This window comes from Artemia sp. Qi Xiang Cuo, chromosome 8, assembly GCF_049724085.1.
Source record: "Artemia sp. Qi Xiang Cuo chromosome 8, ASM4972408v1, whole genome shotgun sequence".
Taxonomy (NCBI): Eukaryota; Metazoa; Arthropoda; class Branchiopoda; order Anostraca; family Artemiidae; genus Artemia; species Artemia sp. Qi Xiang Cuo.
In genome coordinates this window covers 55,995,861-56,011,264 of record NC_142801.1, presented here as the reverse complement: position 1 = coordinate 56,011,264, position 15,404 = coordinate 55,995,861, and the positions used below count along the sequence as shown (strand labels likewise).

Here is a 15,404-nt window from a genome sequence, read left to right as displayed (position 1 = left end):
AATAATGGCGAAGGGAAATAAGTATTTCTTGAAATCTAGAGATGATGCTTTACCCCCGATCTCTCTTTTCCCTCCTCTAGTTGGCGTTCAAGAAAATTTTAGAGCGTGAATGTCCTAATTAAGGGTTCCCGAGTCGCAAAATGACGCAAGTAATAATGAGATAATGAGCCCCTAAGTGTATTAAATAAAATAAGAAAAAAAAGATCAACTGAAAGCAAGGAGCAACATTAAGCCTAAAAATGGACAGAAATTATTCCGTATATGAGAAAGATTGCCCCCTGCTCAATCCCTCAATTTTTACACTAAAGTTTTTAGTACTTTAAAAAAGCTGCTTATACCAATTAAAGTACTTTGGTACTTTTTAGTACTTTAAAAACGTTTCAGAAGTTGTTCTTATGGAATTGGGACAAAAAGTCGAACTTTAGCATAAAGAGCGAGTAATTGAGGAGGGGGCAGCTCCCCTTATATAGGGAATAATTTCTGTTCGTTTTAAGTTTTAATGTTGTTCCTTATTTTCAGTTGAAAAAGACTTGCTTTTTTAATTTAATTTTTTTTCGTTTTTGAAGTCATGCCGGGAAATCTACCTGCCCCTTCCGTGGATATTTTCCACCGGAAAATTCTCCCACGAAATATTCCTCCCTTGTCAAAGTCCCACCTCCCCTGGAAAAATCCCTCCGGACAATTTTCTTCTCGCTAAAAATTCCCCCGGGAAAATTCTCCTTACTTTCATTTGAAAAAAACTTTTTTTTTGTTTAATTTCTGATTTGTTTTCAAATCGTGCCGAAGGCCCCATCTTCCTCCGTGGAAAATTCCCCCTCCCCTTTGAAAGTTCTTTTCCCTGGAAATTTCTCCCGTGGAAAATCCCCCAGACAATTCCCTCGCCGCTGAAAATTTTCCCCGGATCATTCTCTCCATATATAAAATTGGGGAACGAAAGAGAAAGTAAAATAAATAAAAAGAATTTTGTATATGAGTTCTGGATCCACCCACCCTTATATTTAAAAATTTCCCATGTGCTATATTAAAGCAGAGAGACTGGATAACTGGTCGTTATTATTTGTCACCCCTGTACTTCTTTTTTTTTTTACTGCCATTAAATAGCACTGTACTCCTAAACCTGGAGACAAATCGAAACACAAAGTACACCATTAGAACCGCTTTGTCCGAAAACCCTATATATGGAACTTACAGTCCCTTGGCTTGAACAACATGGAAAATTTATTGGCTTGAAAAACAAGGAAAGTGGCTGAAACTGCGAAATTCTCCATGGAAAGTATCCTTTTTTCTGTTTCTTGGTCTCCGCAGCCAATGGCGCACTGAAACATCATAGAGAAGAACGATGGGAAATGACAGACTCAATGATCTCAAGATCATGGCCGTTGAAAAAGAATACATAAAGAAACTGGATTTGGATAGATTTGTTGACGATTTCTCCAAGCAGCGAAGTCGCCACTACCCCCTGTTTTAGGTATATTTGCTCCAATGTTCTTCTGTTTTTTCTTTTTTTTATCGTCATTAAAAAAAAACGAAAAAATCCTTGCCCCCTCTTACATTTTCTTTAATCGGGGCCACTGAGGGGTTTAAGGCTCTTTTCGAAATTCTTATTGCAATAAACTTTTACTATTAAAATCTACCGAAAAAATAGCTACCATTCCTAATTCAGCTTCAAATGGGATTTTTTTCACTAGACAGTTTCATCTTTGTTTTAAATTTTCGGTTACTATGGCCCTGATTTGCTCTTTACCAGGTTGGAACTGTCGCTGCAACCATGATGGGGAGAACCATCTGGCTGGTTTGGAATTATAAGCAAAACGAAAAAAGAAGAAAAGTAAAAAGTAAAGTTTTTGCTAAAGGCAAAACTTTTACGTACGTAAAGGCAAAACTTTTTCAGTACGGTTACGTACTGAAAATCGTGATAGATTATATACTTAGTTAGTCATCTCTATTAAATTTTGAATACAAACCCAAATGCATTCTATTCTAACCAGTTTCAAAATAATGAATCTTAATGCTTGTGCAAAAGTTCATTCACCTTAAGATACTTAGTTAGTAATGGTCTTAAAGGGAGACCACGGTTTTTTATCTTGGTTAGTGATTTTAACCCTAACTTGGTTAGAACTTGTTATATTATGGAGGATATTATATTCTGACAAACATTGCGAAGAAGCAAGTTGTTTTAAAGGTAGAGGCCAACAGTTTGCCCACAGTGGAGGATTATCCGACTCAGCAAGGCCAATTGTAAGTAAAATAGCGACGTTTTATGTGGCGGAAAAATAGGACCAATAGGAATTAATCCGCCTCCCGGGCGCTGAGTTTGAATATGGTCAGTTCAATAAATAAGAAATCAAAGTTAGTCAGGTACTAACACAGAGGGAAGGGATCTCGGGTTAGGCTTGTGACACCTCAGAAATGGTATAATATCATCGGTAACCATCCATGTTTTTCAAGTAATCGTCTGTTTATGCGTTTTTCAAACACCACCTCGTCCTTATTCTGTATATTAGATAGATAGATAAATAAGTGTATTTTAAAGCCAAATATATAGCCAATTCACTCAAGTTTACGCTGTGTAAAACTCGAGAACAAAACCGGTTTCTTCGTTAGTTTTTTCAGCTTAGCGCGAGACAAGACAAAGACAAGTGACAGAATATATGTGAAATATATAATTTGGGATATATATTGGCAAATATGGCGGGGGGGGGGGTAAAGTATTTGGATAGTTTGAGGTCAAGAAACAATTCTTTCTAGGTAAATGTTGTTATTAAAAAAAAAAAAAAAAAAAAAAACAAAAAAAAATCCAGTGTAAATTAAATTTAATGTCTAATTTAAGTTTTTTTTCCAAGTTTTAATTGTTTTTTTGTTTTTTTCAATGAACGTTTTTAAAAGGATTAAGTACTATTACTTGGTTAATGTAGTGTTTCACTTGAGTGTTTAATGATAATCGCTGATCAAAGTTTATGTTATTTGTGCCTTTCATTTATGTTATTTTACTGAGTTCATTGCCGTATATTTGGTTTTAAAATATACTTACCTATCTATCTATTGACTATTCAGAATAATTGTACCAAACAAATTTCGCATGCAGAACCACTCTAATTTTACAAAGTGTAAATTTGAATGAGTGGCGCATAATACACAAGTACCAAATTCCTTCCCCCAGCGGAAATAAAAAAAAACTCAAATAAAATTCTCAAATTTGGAAAGGCTTATGCTCCACGGGGGGGGGGGGGGTATTTGCCGAGGTTTTTTTTCCGAGAGGGTATTTTTCTGGAGGGGGGTATTTTCCGAGGGGTGATCACCGGGGAGGGGGGGGGATAAACACCGGCCACCACTAAAAACAAGGTGATATCTGAAGTTTAATAAGTTACGAAGTTAAAGAACTAAATGAAGTCAGGTTAATAATCTTTTCATGGGTAACGTTTTTTTGTTCAAGGATTGAACTGAAAAAGAACTTATAATTGAATTACAAAAATATTAAGTTGATAATTCAAATTATAAAATCCACAAAATATCACTGGACATACTCCCTTTCTTTGGTTCCTGCAATTCTTGCTGAGTTTCTGTGGATCCATATTTCTGTGCATAATTATGCTATTTATTGGCACTGGCAGGGGAGGGGACAGACCGAACATTCTCCCTTCCAATGGAGACCTGAAAGCACCAGATTCAAATATTTGATAAGAACTATGCTAATTTTTTGGGCAAAAAGGGTAAAATTTCAATTAAACTTTCAGGTATAAATCCATCACGCAAAATAGGACCTGGAAAGGTGTTTTTGCCTAATTGTAGCATAGATGCTTTTCGCAAATTCCAACAGTTTTTATGCCATTCTGTTGTGATTCCGAGAATCTCTTAGCCAGATTTGAAAGTTTGTTAAAAGTTAGGATCCTTATCTCTAGAATTTTTCAGACCGTACAAGGGGGAAAGTAAAAGGTTCATTCTCCTTTAGATTTTGGCAAATTGATTAAAAATGTTTTTAATAACTTAAATTTGTAGTTCGTTTTAAATTGATTGCTATGAGACTGAGGTATTACTAGTAGTTGCAGAGTTACCGGTCTGCATCCTCTCCTAAACAGTAGAACAATTAATAAGAAAGCGAAAAACAAACACACAGAATACACTAAATTGTATACAAATACAATACCTGAATTTTAGGGGGGGGGGCTTAACTGTTGTGATCAGCACTTCAAATGCTGTATATTAGAAACCTCAAAACAAAAATATAAAATATAAGGCAGCGTCATTAAGCCAGGGGAGACTGGAGCCCCTCCCGGCCCCCTATATGGGTGCTCATGTACAAATATCGTCATTATTCGAATCAAGAGGATGTGGAGGGCTGAACAAAAAGAGTAAAAAAAGTAAATACAGACCCAGAGTAAGTAGCCTACCATAATGAGTGAAAAATTATGGTACAAGAAAAAATACATAAATACAAAATACATAATACAAAATACAAAAATACATAAATACAAATGTACTATAAAAAGGATTAACAAAACTATTTTTAATTCACAGGATATTGCCTTGTGGCATTATTGGAACAACTTAGGAGCATGCAAAAATATGAGATTTTTTGGAGGCCGGATTTGGAGGGGTGCCGTGAAATACCGGGAAAATATGGATGGGCACAAAGCTGTTTGTCTTGACGAAAATATCAGACCAGTTCCTGGTAACTGCCTTGTATATTCTTTTGGAGTGAAGAATGATTGGTCTTTCGAGGATGCAATGATGAAATATGGATGCGAAGTCTATGGTTTTGATCCGAGCATTAAAGAACCAAAACAGACTGGAGTGAGGAAATTTATTTTTCATAAGATTGGTGAGTTTTTTCTCAACGTTATATCACGTTTCTCAATTGTAAGCCTTTTTGTGAAAAATTATACATCTTTTTAGTTTGCGTCAATTTATTCTTCATACAAATCGGTAACATTCTGCTTTGGATCAGCGTTTGAGTAGTCCAAGCACCAACGAGCTAGATCGGTCTGGAATGAAGTAAATTTATCTTTTATAAAACTAATTACAAATAAACTATCCGAAGAAGAACTTTTTCAAAGAAAATTAAAGAGCCGTATTAAACTTAAGGCCAGCAGAAATAAACTCCTATCATAATTCAAACTCAAAACGGTACTTGTCTGTTAAACAGAATACACTCAAGAATTACACTATCTAAGATCTGACAAAAACCGGTTTGCCTCTCTGAAATTGGTTATGATTTGCTTATTGTGACTGAGAAAACTACAATGTATGTGTATTTTAATTGAATATTTAATATTTAGAGGTGGTTAGGGGTTACGTTAAGTTAGGTATTTAATATAATGCCTTCTGTGTGGCCTTCTTTCCATAATTCTGTGTCGTAATTTCCATAATTTAGTTTTTAAGTGTTATATTATCATCATGTTTAGGTATGTTTCATTAGGATTTACCTAACTTCACTTCTTGGGTGTGTTCCGTTTAACAGACAAGTACCCTCAAAACGACATGAAATTGGTGTTAAAGAATAAATGAAACCCAAAACGAACAGAAATTAAAATAAACCATCATAGAAAACAGGTCCTAATATAGATTAAATAAAAAAAGTTTTTATTTTATTGAAGGTAAGGAGCGACATTAACACCTACGACGAACAGAAATTATTCCGTATATGAAAGGGGCTGTCCCCTCCTCAACACCCCGCTCTTTACGCTAAAGATTTTTATTGTTTTATAAAATAAATTTCTGAGACAGAGTCAAACTTTAGCGTAAAGAGTGTGGTGTTGAGGAGGGGACAGCCCCTTTCATATACGGAGCAATTTCTGTTCGTTTTAAGTTTTAATGTCGCTCCTTACCTTCAGTTTAAAAAAACTTGTTTATTTCTATTTAATATCTGAACGTTTTTAAATTAATGCAGGTTTTTAATTTGGCTGAACGTACATGAATAATTAAAACAAAATTTGCATATCAATTTTACTTTTTTTAAACTAATAATAACCGTATAGTAACCTAAGCTTGATTTTTCTTCCAGTTGTTTAACAATGACTCCTGAATGCCAAAGGCTGTTTAATTAGAATAATAACCTCTTTTAAAGGCTAAAAAAGAAACGTTAGCGTAAGAGCAAGCTATCGCGGAGAGGCAACCCATCTCATACGCGTAATATTTTCTGTTCGTTTTAAGTTTTAATGTTGCTTCTTACCTTCAGTTGAAAAAATGTGTTTTTTATTTAATTGCTGATCGTTTTTTAGATAATGTCGGGAAATCCAGCTCCCCCTCCATGGAAAAATCCCTTCCCCCACAAGAAATTTCTCCATGGAAAGATTGTCCCACGTAACTTAAATTAGCGATATTTGCGGAACTAATTTTGTAAGGCTTATTAACAAAACGGCCAAAGAGGTCAAACTATTGTTATGATACTTCATAGTCACAAGTTGAGCAATTCTCAAATGACTGAAATGAATGAAAGAAAATATTTTTTAAAAGATATACGTAATAATTTATGTTCGTCTTAAGCTTTAATGTTATTGCTTACTTTCAGTTGGAAAAAACTTGTTCTTCTTCATTTAATAATAGCCACAAAACGAAGACATTCAATATCTTTGGTTTATTATCACATAAAAATCATAGTTATGGGGCTGCTTAAGGTAAAATTAAATGCTATGATTCGCCGAAAAATAACACAAACAAATTATTGCTTATATCGGCCACTATTTTACAAAATTCGAACTTAAGCGTAAAGAGCGAGGTACTGACGAGCGGGCCGAACTTCCTCATTTATGTAAAATGAAGGGGTATACCCCCTCGTCAATACCTCGCTCTTTACTTTAAAGTTTGAATTTTGTTCCAATTCTTCAAGAATGACCCCTGAATCACAAAGGCCGTTTTATTAGAATAAATAGCTCTTTTGAAATGACTAAAAATACTTTAGCATAAAGAGTAAGGTATTAGGGAGGGGACGAACACCCTCATATACGTAATAATTTCTGTTCGTTTTCAGTTTTAGTATTGCTCCTTACTTTCAGTTGAAAAAAACTTGTTTTATTTAATTTAATTTCTGATCGATTTTTAGATAATGCTGGGATATCCAGTGCCTCCTTCATGGAAATTATTTTCCCCCATGAAAAATTTCTCTATGGAAAAATCCTCCCACGTAAGCCAATCCCACCGACCCCGCCCCCCCGCACCCGAAAAAATTCATCCTGAAAACTTTTGTATACTTACCAATAACCAATACTATGTGTAAACAGTGGGCAAAGTTCATAACTTGCAGCCCTTCCCCTGGAGACTGTAGGGGATTAGATCGTACTCAAAGACATAGTTACTAAATATTTCGACTATGTTGAACAAAATGGCTATCTCTAAATTTTGATCCGGTGAATTTGGGAAAAACAAGCGTGAAGGGGGCCTAGTTGTCCTCCATTTTTTTAAAAAAAGGGCACTAGAACTTTTAATTTCCGTTCGAATGAGCACTGTCATGAAATTCTAGGACCACTGGTTCAATACGATCACCCCTGAAAAAACAAACAAACAAATAAACACGCATCCGTGATCTTTATTTAGGCAAAATTCCACATTTGTGAAGATAGGAGCTCGAAACTTTTAAAGCAGGGTTCTCTAATACGCTGAATCTGATGGTATGATTTTCATTCAGATTCTATGACTTTTAGGGGTCTTTCCCCCTTTTTTCAAAAATATGGCAAATTTTCAGGGGCTCGTAACTTTTGATGGGTTTAGGACTAAACTTGATGAAACTTATATGTTTAAAAACGGCATAAAAATCCAATTCTTTTGATGTATCTATTGATATCAAAATTCTGTTTTTTAGAGTTTCGGTTACAATTGAGTCGGGTCGCTCCTTCCTTACAGTTCGTTACCACCAACTGTTTGATGAATAAATAAATCTTAAAACGAGTAAATATTAAATTGAATGTTCAAGTCAAACTTAAAACGAACAAACGTTACTACTAACAGGAGTTTGGCGACTGCCCTTTTCCCCCTTCCTCAACCGTAAAAGACTCAAGCTTGTTGCGTCATTTGCGTTTTACGGTTAACTACATGTATTTAACACTATGCTTTTGCTTTTCATAACATCGACGACAGATAAACATAATATAAAATCACAATAATAATCAACATGACTGGAAACAAATAGTGAAAATAAAATGAATATTTTATATACAATAACATTAATTCCTGGAAACTCCGCAATTCACAATTTTATTTCACTGTCATTTCTATTTTTATCTTTCAATGTTGTAAATATAAAAGAAAATTTTTGTAATATATTTTGTTTTTAGTAAAATGCAAATGACGCAACACGCTTATTGTTTCCTTAATGTTTAAACGATACTTCCGTGTTATAGCGACCACACTTTTGTTCTTGATCTAAATAAAACTGGTTTCTCTGTCTGCATTCGGAGATAATTAGCTTAGTCTCAGTGAGGTAAACTATTATGCAGGTATACTTTAATTAAATATTTAATATATGAAGTTGGTTCGGTTAGGTATTTAATATAATGTGTTCTTATCGGCCTGCCTTCCATAATTTTCTGTTGTAGTTTCCGTAATTTTGTTACTTAAGTATAATTTTTTCAGCTTTTTGGTATAGGCTATTTGATTAGGAATAACCTAACTTTAAGTCTTGGGTGTGGTCGCTATAGTGAAACTATAATAACACATAAAACAATTATTTATGAGTCGAAACCCCGTTACATGGGGTTTGGTGAAAAGTAGAGTAAACATAGGAAGTGTTAGTAGAGATGGGGGTGCTACTCGTGACAGGACCACGTGGTTTATGGTTTTCTCAGTGAGAATGAAAAAACAAGAATTTTCTCACTTGAAAAACCAGGAATTTTCTCACATTTATTGTTATTTTCATTGATGGTTATGTGTGTTGTTCAATTTATTTTATGTTTTTCATCGGTTGTCAACATCAAATTATGGATGTTTTATGGTTTTTGTCAGTGAGAATTTGAAAAACAGGAACTTTCTCACATTTATGTCTGTTTTTATGGATGGTTATGTGTGTTGCTCGATTTATTTGATGTTTTTCATGTCTGTTTTATGGATGATCCAGAAATAGTATTTGATGCTGTTGTTCAAGCCATATGTTATGAGTTTCCTGGAAACAGTTAGATCACATGTTTCCTTCTCAGCCAATCAGAGGGCTTGTTTACATAGTAACGGCGGAGTGAATATAAAGAAAGGATTTTTGCTATAGTTTTATTAGTCTGTGAATAGAATTCAAGGAGTGAGAAGAACAGTTTGACTTTACACATTTGGATATATATTTGTGATGGCAATGAGTGGAATGTTTACCCTATTAGAAGTTGATAGTGGAGTTGATGATAATAGTACAAGAGCACCAAGCATTGCGGTGGAAATCACGAAAGGATCACGTCTTTGTCTGGAATGGGATGCAGTATGTGCAAGATATGTGATATGCTTGAGCAAATTTAAAATGGAAGATCAGTTATTTTTTGCCACTAAAGTTAATATAGCCCATTTGATTAGACTTCTATGTTCTTTAAGTTTAATAGCGAAACATACCCAATAAAATATATGCTATTGCTAATTGTACATGCCCTATATTCTTGATGTGAAGTTTCTAATTATACGTTACAATTGTTTCTACATCAAAAATATTTCCATTATTTTTTGGTTCAGTCTAGAGTCAGCAGTCAGAGTGAAATGATTGAAAAATGAATAAATTTGAGAAAGAGAGAATTAGATCAAATCTAGTGTTTATGGAAAAACATTTTGATTTTGGATGATGTTTTTCTCGAGTTATCTCTTCAACGCAGGATATCAACATGCCAGGGAACTAATGACCATATAATGAGGAGTGATTCTCCCCCATTGGACTATTGTATGAAACTTTTAAAATGTGACTCAAATGCTTATAGTCAATTCATTGATATATTAATTGGAACAACGCAGAATCATATTGTGGATATACTTTGAAAATATTGCCAATGGATTCAATGTAGATAGCTCCCCCATCATTCGAAAGAGGTATCTTCAAAGAGCTACTCCTTTTCCCCATTTCCATCTCATTGAATTTATCGAACGAAGAGGATCAGTTTCGTCTTAGCTGTGAGTGAGTTGACATCGGAAACCAAAAAATGTTCTATATATGTCCATTGTGCGTGTACACTCTTGGCAGTTGGAATCAATGTGAGAATTGTACAATTATTGATGACTATAGTGAAAAGTGTAAATTATGTAATCCTTGTAAATTACATAGAGACTATGCAGTACAAATTAAAGGATGTAATTCATGTCTTGAGGAGGTGTGTGACTTTCATCCTAGAGGGCACCTGTGCTCCAATTGTCACTATGATAAATGTGATCAGTGGGAGAATACTTACCCCGCATTGATTGGAAAGAATCCCAAACGTGATTTTAGTTTATTTATACGAGATTGGTATCTTCGTGGATTTAAATTATTCTGGGAAGAGGAATCTAGTCTACGATTCAACTGTTAGGGTAACAAGACAATTTGGTTTCTAAGTCATCGTTGTGATGACACCACCTACTATGACTATATACCAAGTGATTTTTATTTGTCAGTTACCGAATGTGATTCACCATTTGAAAACATTGTATATGATATTGCTTCAAATAGACAGATTGAAACTCGTGAATTTCATAATATGAATGCAAATAGTATTATTGACTATACAAAGAGATATGACAAGAGTGAAGTTACATTGTACTGTAGAAAATATGACCCTGACTTTGCAGTCAATCAAGATCAATATACAGTGAATCCAAATGATTTACCAGCATTAGTGGTTCACGACAGTTGCCTATACATCGAAGATATGGAAATCTAAAGTGAAGATTTAAAGACATTGTTGTATATATATATATATATGCATTTTATTAATAAACAAATTCACAAACATTTTTTAAGCACTTTACTCTTAGGTCACTGAAATCAATACTATATAGGTCTGAGAGGATATTTTCCACTAGAAAGTCGTTCAGACGTAGATTTTCACCATAAATGTGGAGAAACTGCTTGTAAGTATATCCGCGACAACGGAAAACAAAATATAGTAGTGCATGGAATCCACAGCTCTTAGTCGTCAGATCCTGTACCCTCTTTCGATTTTGAATAATAGTTGTCCCACTGCTCTCAATAGAGTTGCTGATGTGAGGTGTGTAAAATGTAGAGGGTATGTCAAGAGCATCAAAAAACTCAATCATCTTCAGTGTTTGAAAGATGCAAAGCCAATGACCCGTCAGCACAGTCGATGGACTGCTATTAACAATAATTAAAGTCTTGTTGACACTGTGAATTTTTACAAGAAAGTCCGCGGGTAGACACTAGGATTTGTACTGTGACCTGTAGGGGTCCATATTAAATACAGTGATTATTTGACTGGTGTTCATGGCGCTCAGTCTAGTAGAACACTGCCTTCAGGAGTGATTTCCCAATAGGTTTCATATTGGTTTAGTGAGATTAGTGCTATACTCTCAGCCAATGGGTCGGCAAATGTGCACTCTACACGCACACTCCCTGTACGTACTATACTCATATCCTGTGTACCTGAAAAATCCAATACAATGATACCATATGTTTTAGCAAACATATCTTCGGTTATATCATTTTAAAATAGTTGAGAGTCATGATCTAGGGTTTGCATGGTCAACTCGTACAATGTTCTATAGGATTAATCAAAAGATAGATTGTAGAGTGGGATGCCGTTTACTTTGCACACACGAGATGAAAGTCCAAATATCTCGAATTTATGTGAGCATTCAGTCCATGATCCTATTGCACTGGTGCTTTTTACAAATGCCAACGCAAGTTTTGACGGAATTTCATCATTGATAAAGGATTAATCGCTGAAGGTGCGTGAACCCATTGCTATATGACGCTGATTGGTGATTGAATGAGGAACAAGTAGTTTAACATTGTTGCCATTGGCTCTCAGTTTTTCCACGGCCAAAGCAACATAACTCATAACCTGCTGTTTGCGTAAATGAAGTATTGCCGAGATGAGGTAGAGACTTTAATCGGGATTGGCAGCAAGTTACTTTCACAACATGAAATAGGATGGTACAAGTGTCAGTTTTATATCCACTTTAAAATTGGGCGGTAACTATTGGGGTACATTAAATATTTCATGATATATTTTTCCAACTAGATGTAATTTACTAGTTGTAGCATTTTTAAGTGCATCTGTACTATCAGTATTAGTAATATATTCATAACCATTAGAGGCGCCTCTTAATTCCTTGTATGACTTGGGTGTCATCAGCATGAATTGCATATAGCTTGTATAATTTGAGAGATTGTTGCTTGTGCTCACCAGTGTACCATTGATGTAGACACTAATTTGACGAAATAAATTATGTAATATACAATTTTCATAGGATATTCCATCGGCTCGAATTGGCATTGTATTATCGGATTTCCGGACTTTCATTTGCAAATCTATAAATGTTGAAGACACGTCCATAAAGTAATCTTCATTAAAATAAATTTGAAAGTGGATATTATCGGAGAGGGGTTGTTGTGGATAAAATTGTTCATAGTATCCATGCTTGACACTCACATCAACATTTTCAGCATTGAATAGATTCAATGAGGCGGTGATTAAAGGTTGAGAATCCTTATGCGGCAGGTAGGACATTTTAGGAGAAGAAATCTAGTTTCGATCTAACAATTTTGTTCCTGGGACTTCTTCTTCTACTGTTTACTGCATTTGTCGGCATTTTCCTTTTTTTCTTTGACAAGAGGGATGATTTCTTTCGTTTCCAACTTGAGTGGAGACTGATGAGGGATGCATTGTTTCTTGACCTTTTTAAGCCTTTACCATTTTGTTTTAATCTCTCGCCAAGGGTTCGCACACTGGAGCTAAGATTTTCCGAAGCACATTTTTTAACATCCTTGCCAGAGCCCCAATCGTATAGTGTAGAGGATGCAAAATCTGTCGCAGCCTGTACAAGATATTTTCTAGCCAGTGGTAGTGAAGAGCGAAACAGCTTAGCAAACCAACAGCCAATACCATAACCAGATATTGACAAGCGACCTTTGTAGTAGTCCAGTCCATTGCCCTGTTGTCTTGGGCCAAGAGTATTAACATAGCAGTCAATATCAGGACATGTCAATACCACTTTTTTATTAGACATCTTGCTTTTGAACGATGGGTCGAAAATGGCATGTAATCACAGCCAAACCTTTTGAAATTGCTATGGAATCACCCAATTCGGTTCTTAGTGTTAACTGACAGAGTTCCAAATAGGAAGTGTTTACGGGAATATACTGAAGATGCTTTATATTGTAGTGTTGAAAATGTTCTTGATTGGTTTTTCGTTCAAGAGCTCGTAGGAGGGGGAAATTTGAACTACCAACTCGAGATGTTTACACACATGAAGCGTAGAGAAATATACAGGTGTCCATGGAGAAGGCAGGCGGGTAGTCAGCGAAAATGAAATGAGTGTTTCCGGCACTTTTACCATTGATTATATTGAGCTTAAAGCCAAGAACATCCTTTAGATTATCATTGAGAATAACCATTTCACTGGCAATAGGTGAACTAATGTAGATTTTGCCCTCCTCCTTTGAATAGTTAAAATGAAAAGCTCCTTTTTTGCGGGCGGAAATTCTTTTATTAATGGAACGACATAAATCATTCATACAGGTGAGTTCTTCGTAGGGTAATTTAATATATGGATAATCCATCCAATTGATTTTTTGAATTTGTTCTTGATCACCTTTTGGTGGTGGCGGCCAATCATAGTGTCTAATTTTTATTTCATATTTATGTTCCTTTCTCAGGATGTCGTAGGTATTTTTGAGAATACAGTCGACAAGAGCCACTTCATACTTTCCGTCGAATTTGATGGTGGGTGAGAGTTTCGTCCAAAAATCACTTGTTCTATTCAAGTCATTGTAGAGAGGATCAGAAACATTGGACATGAAAGTCACATAGAAATCATTGGGCATTGTCAATATCTTCAGCACTGACCCAAGAATCAAAATCTGAGTTGTATCCTAGCCAGCGAACAAGCAACTGTTTCTTACCCTTACGAGTACGACTCTTTAATATCTTTTCAATTTGATAAATTTCACTAGTCTCTTTAAATTTTTGCAGTTCATATTCATAAAAAACACCAAAAATCTCGTCATCTTTGGTGTCTCGCAGTCTATATTTCTTAAGCTCGGTGTCCTGGATTTTGGACACTTTAAAAAGTTCTGTGCTCCATAAATAAATCCCCTTTTCAAAAATATTGGTGATTCTATTAATTCGAACAGTATCACCAACATTGAATTTCTTCTTCACATTTTTTTTTCTCTTTTTCACTATTGGAGTATTGCTTTAGAAAAGCATCAAATGTATTTTAATTGTAGTGAACATCCCGAGGGCTTGAGTTGGACAGAGATCGATGTGATCGTTGATTATAAATCAACATGATTTTATCTAAATAATGCATAAAATCCGATGTTTTTTTCAGGGCACAATATCTTGAAATTAATAGACGAATCGTTCTTATTAATCGTTCAGCCAATGCAGCCTTTATCGGGCTGTGACTATGATATAGTGTTGTATTATATTTCAAAAGAACCTTTTGAACATGGGGATTAACAAATTCACTGCCGCGATCCGATTGAATTTTTTTACATGAATTCTGTTCTAGAATACTTTCAATGGCCCGAGCATCTTCAACACTCTTCTTTTACCGCAGACGGATGACAGAGGCATAGCGACAAAAACACTGATTGCCACCAGAATATATTAGTAGGGTGCCTTGCGACGTCATAGTATTGTGTCTAGAGTTAAAAAATCCGTTTGCATTATATGCATAAGGAAATAGGCTTTAGTTTGTCGATAGTGTTTACTGCTAAGCCTGTGATTTCGGTGAATGTGTGCAACATGATTCATTCTATAGATACTCTTTTGCTTTTTTCAATGTGGGGCCGGAGACAACTTTGAACAACGTTTTGGGGAAATTCAAACTTCCTACTTCACCAATATTTTCATAGAAACCTTTCAGAACTTCATCCATTTTGAGCTTAAGCCGGTAGCGTAATGACCACTCCCCTTTTGCACACTGGTGGGCGAATAAAGTCGTCTTCACTTTTGACTAGCAGCCACAGATGTTTTATAATCAGTGGCGTTGATATTAGTTTCAAATACTGAATCTTCTTCTTCTTTTGTAAATGATGGGGTTGCTGGTGTTGGAGGAGGAGGACTATATTCTCTTAGTTTCTTTAGAATTTGCTTATTGTCAATAAGACTTTTGGGGAATTTTGATACACGCAGAAAGGTGTAAAAATTATTGTCAAAGTATAAAATTCCTTTACGATTCGTCACCATATCACAAATTAAATCAACTAGATTATAACATTCTCCCTGAATTACAACTCGTTTCCCTGTGCTATCAAATTGAACTTGATCGCCAGTTTCAAACATGAG

General features: G+C 35.2%; 1 protein-coding gene across 2 annotated transcripts in view; it reads left to right on the top strand.

Moving 5' to 3' along the window:
• Positions 1-2,025: 2,025 nt before the first annotated feature.
• The window catches only part of LOC148949586 (putative methyltransferase-like protein 24), a 72,884-nt gene continuing 59,505 nt past the window's right edge, over positions 2,026-15,404 (top strand). For both annotated transcript variants that reach the window (XM_089093024.1, XM_089093023.1), the window contains exons 1-2: positions 2,026-2,238; positions 4,516-4,819. In XM_089093024.1, coding sequence (XP_088949150.1) covers positions 2,053-2,238; positions 4,516-4,819 — 490 coding nt within the window. In that variant the 5' untranslated portion in view covers positions 2,026-2,052. The remainder of the gene's footprint in view (positions 2,239-4,515; positions 4,820-15,404) is intronic.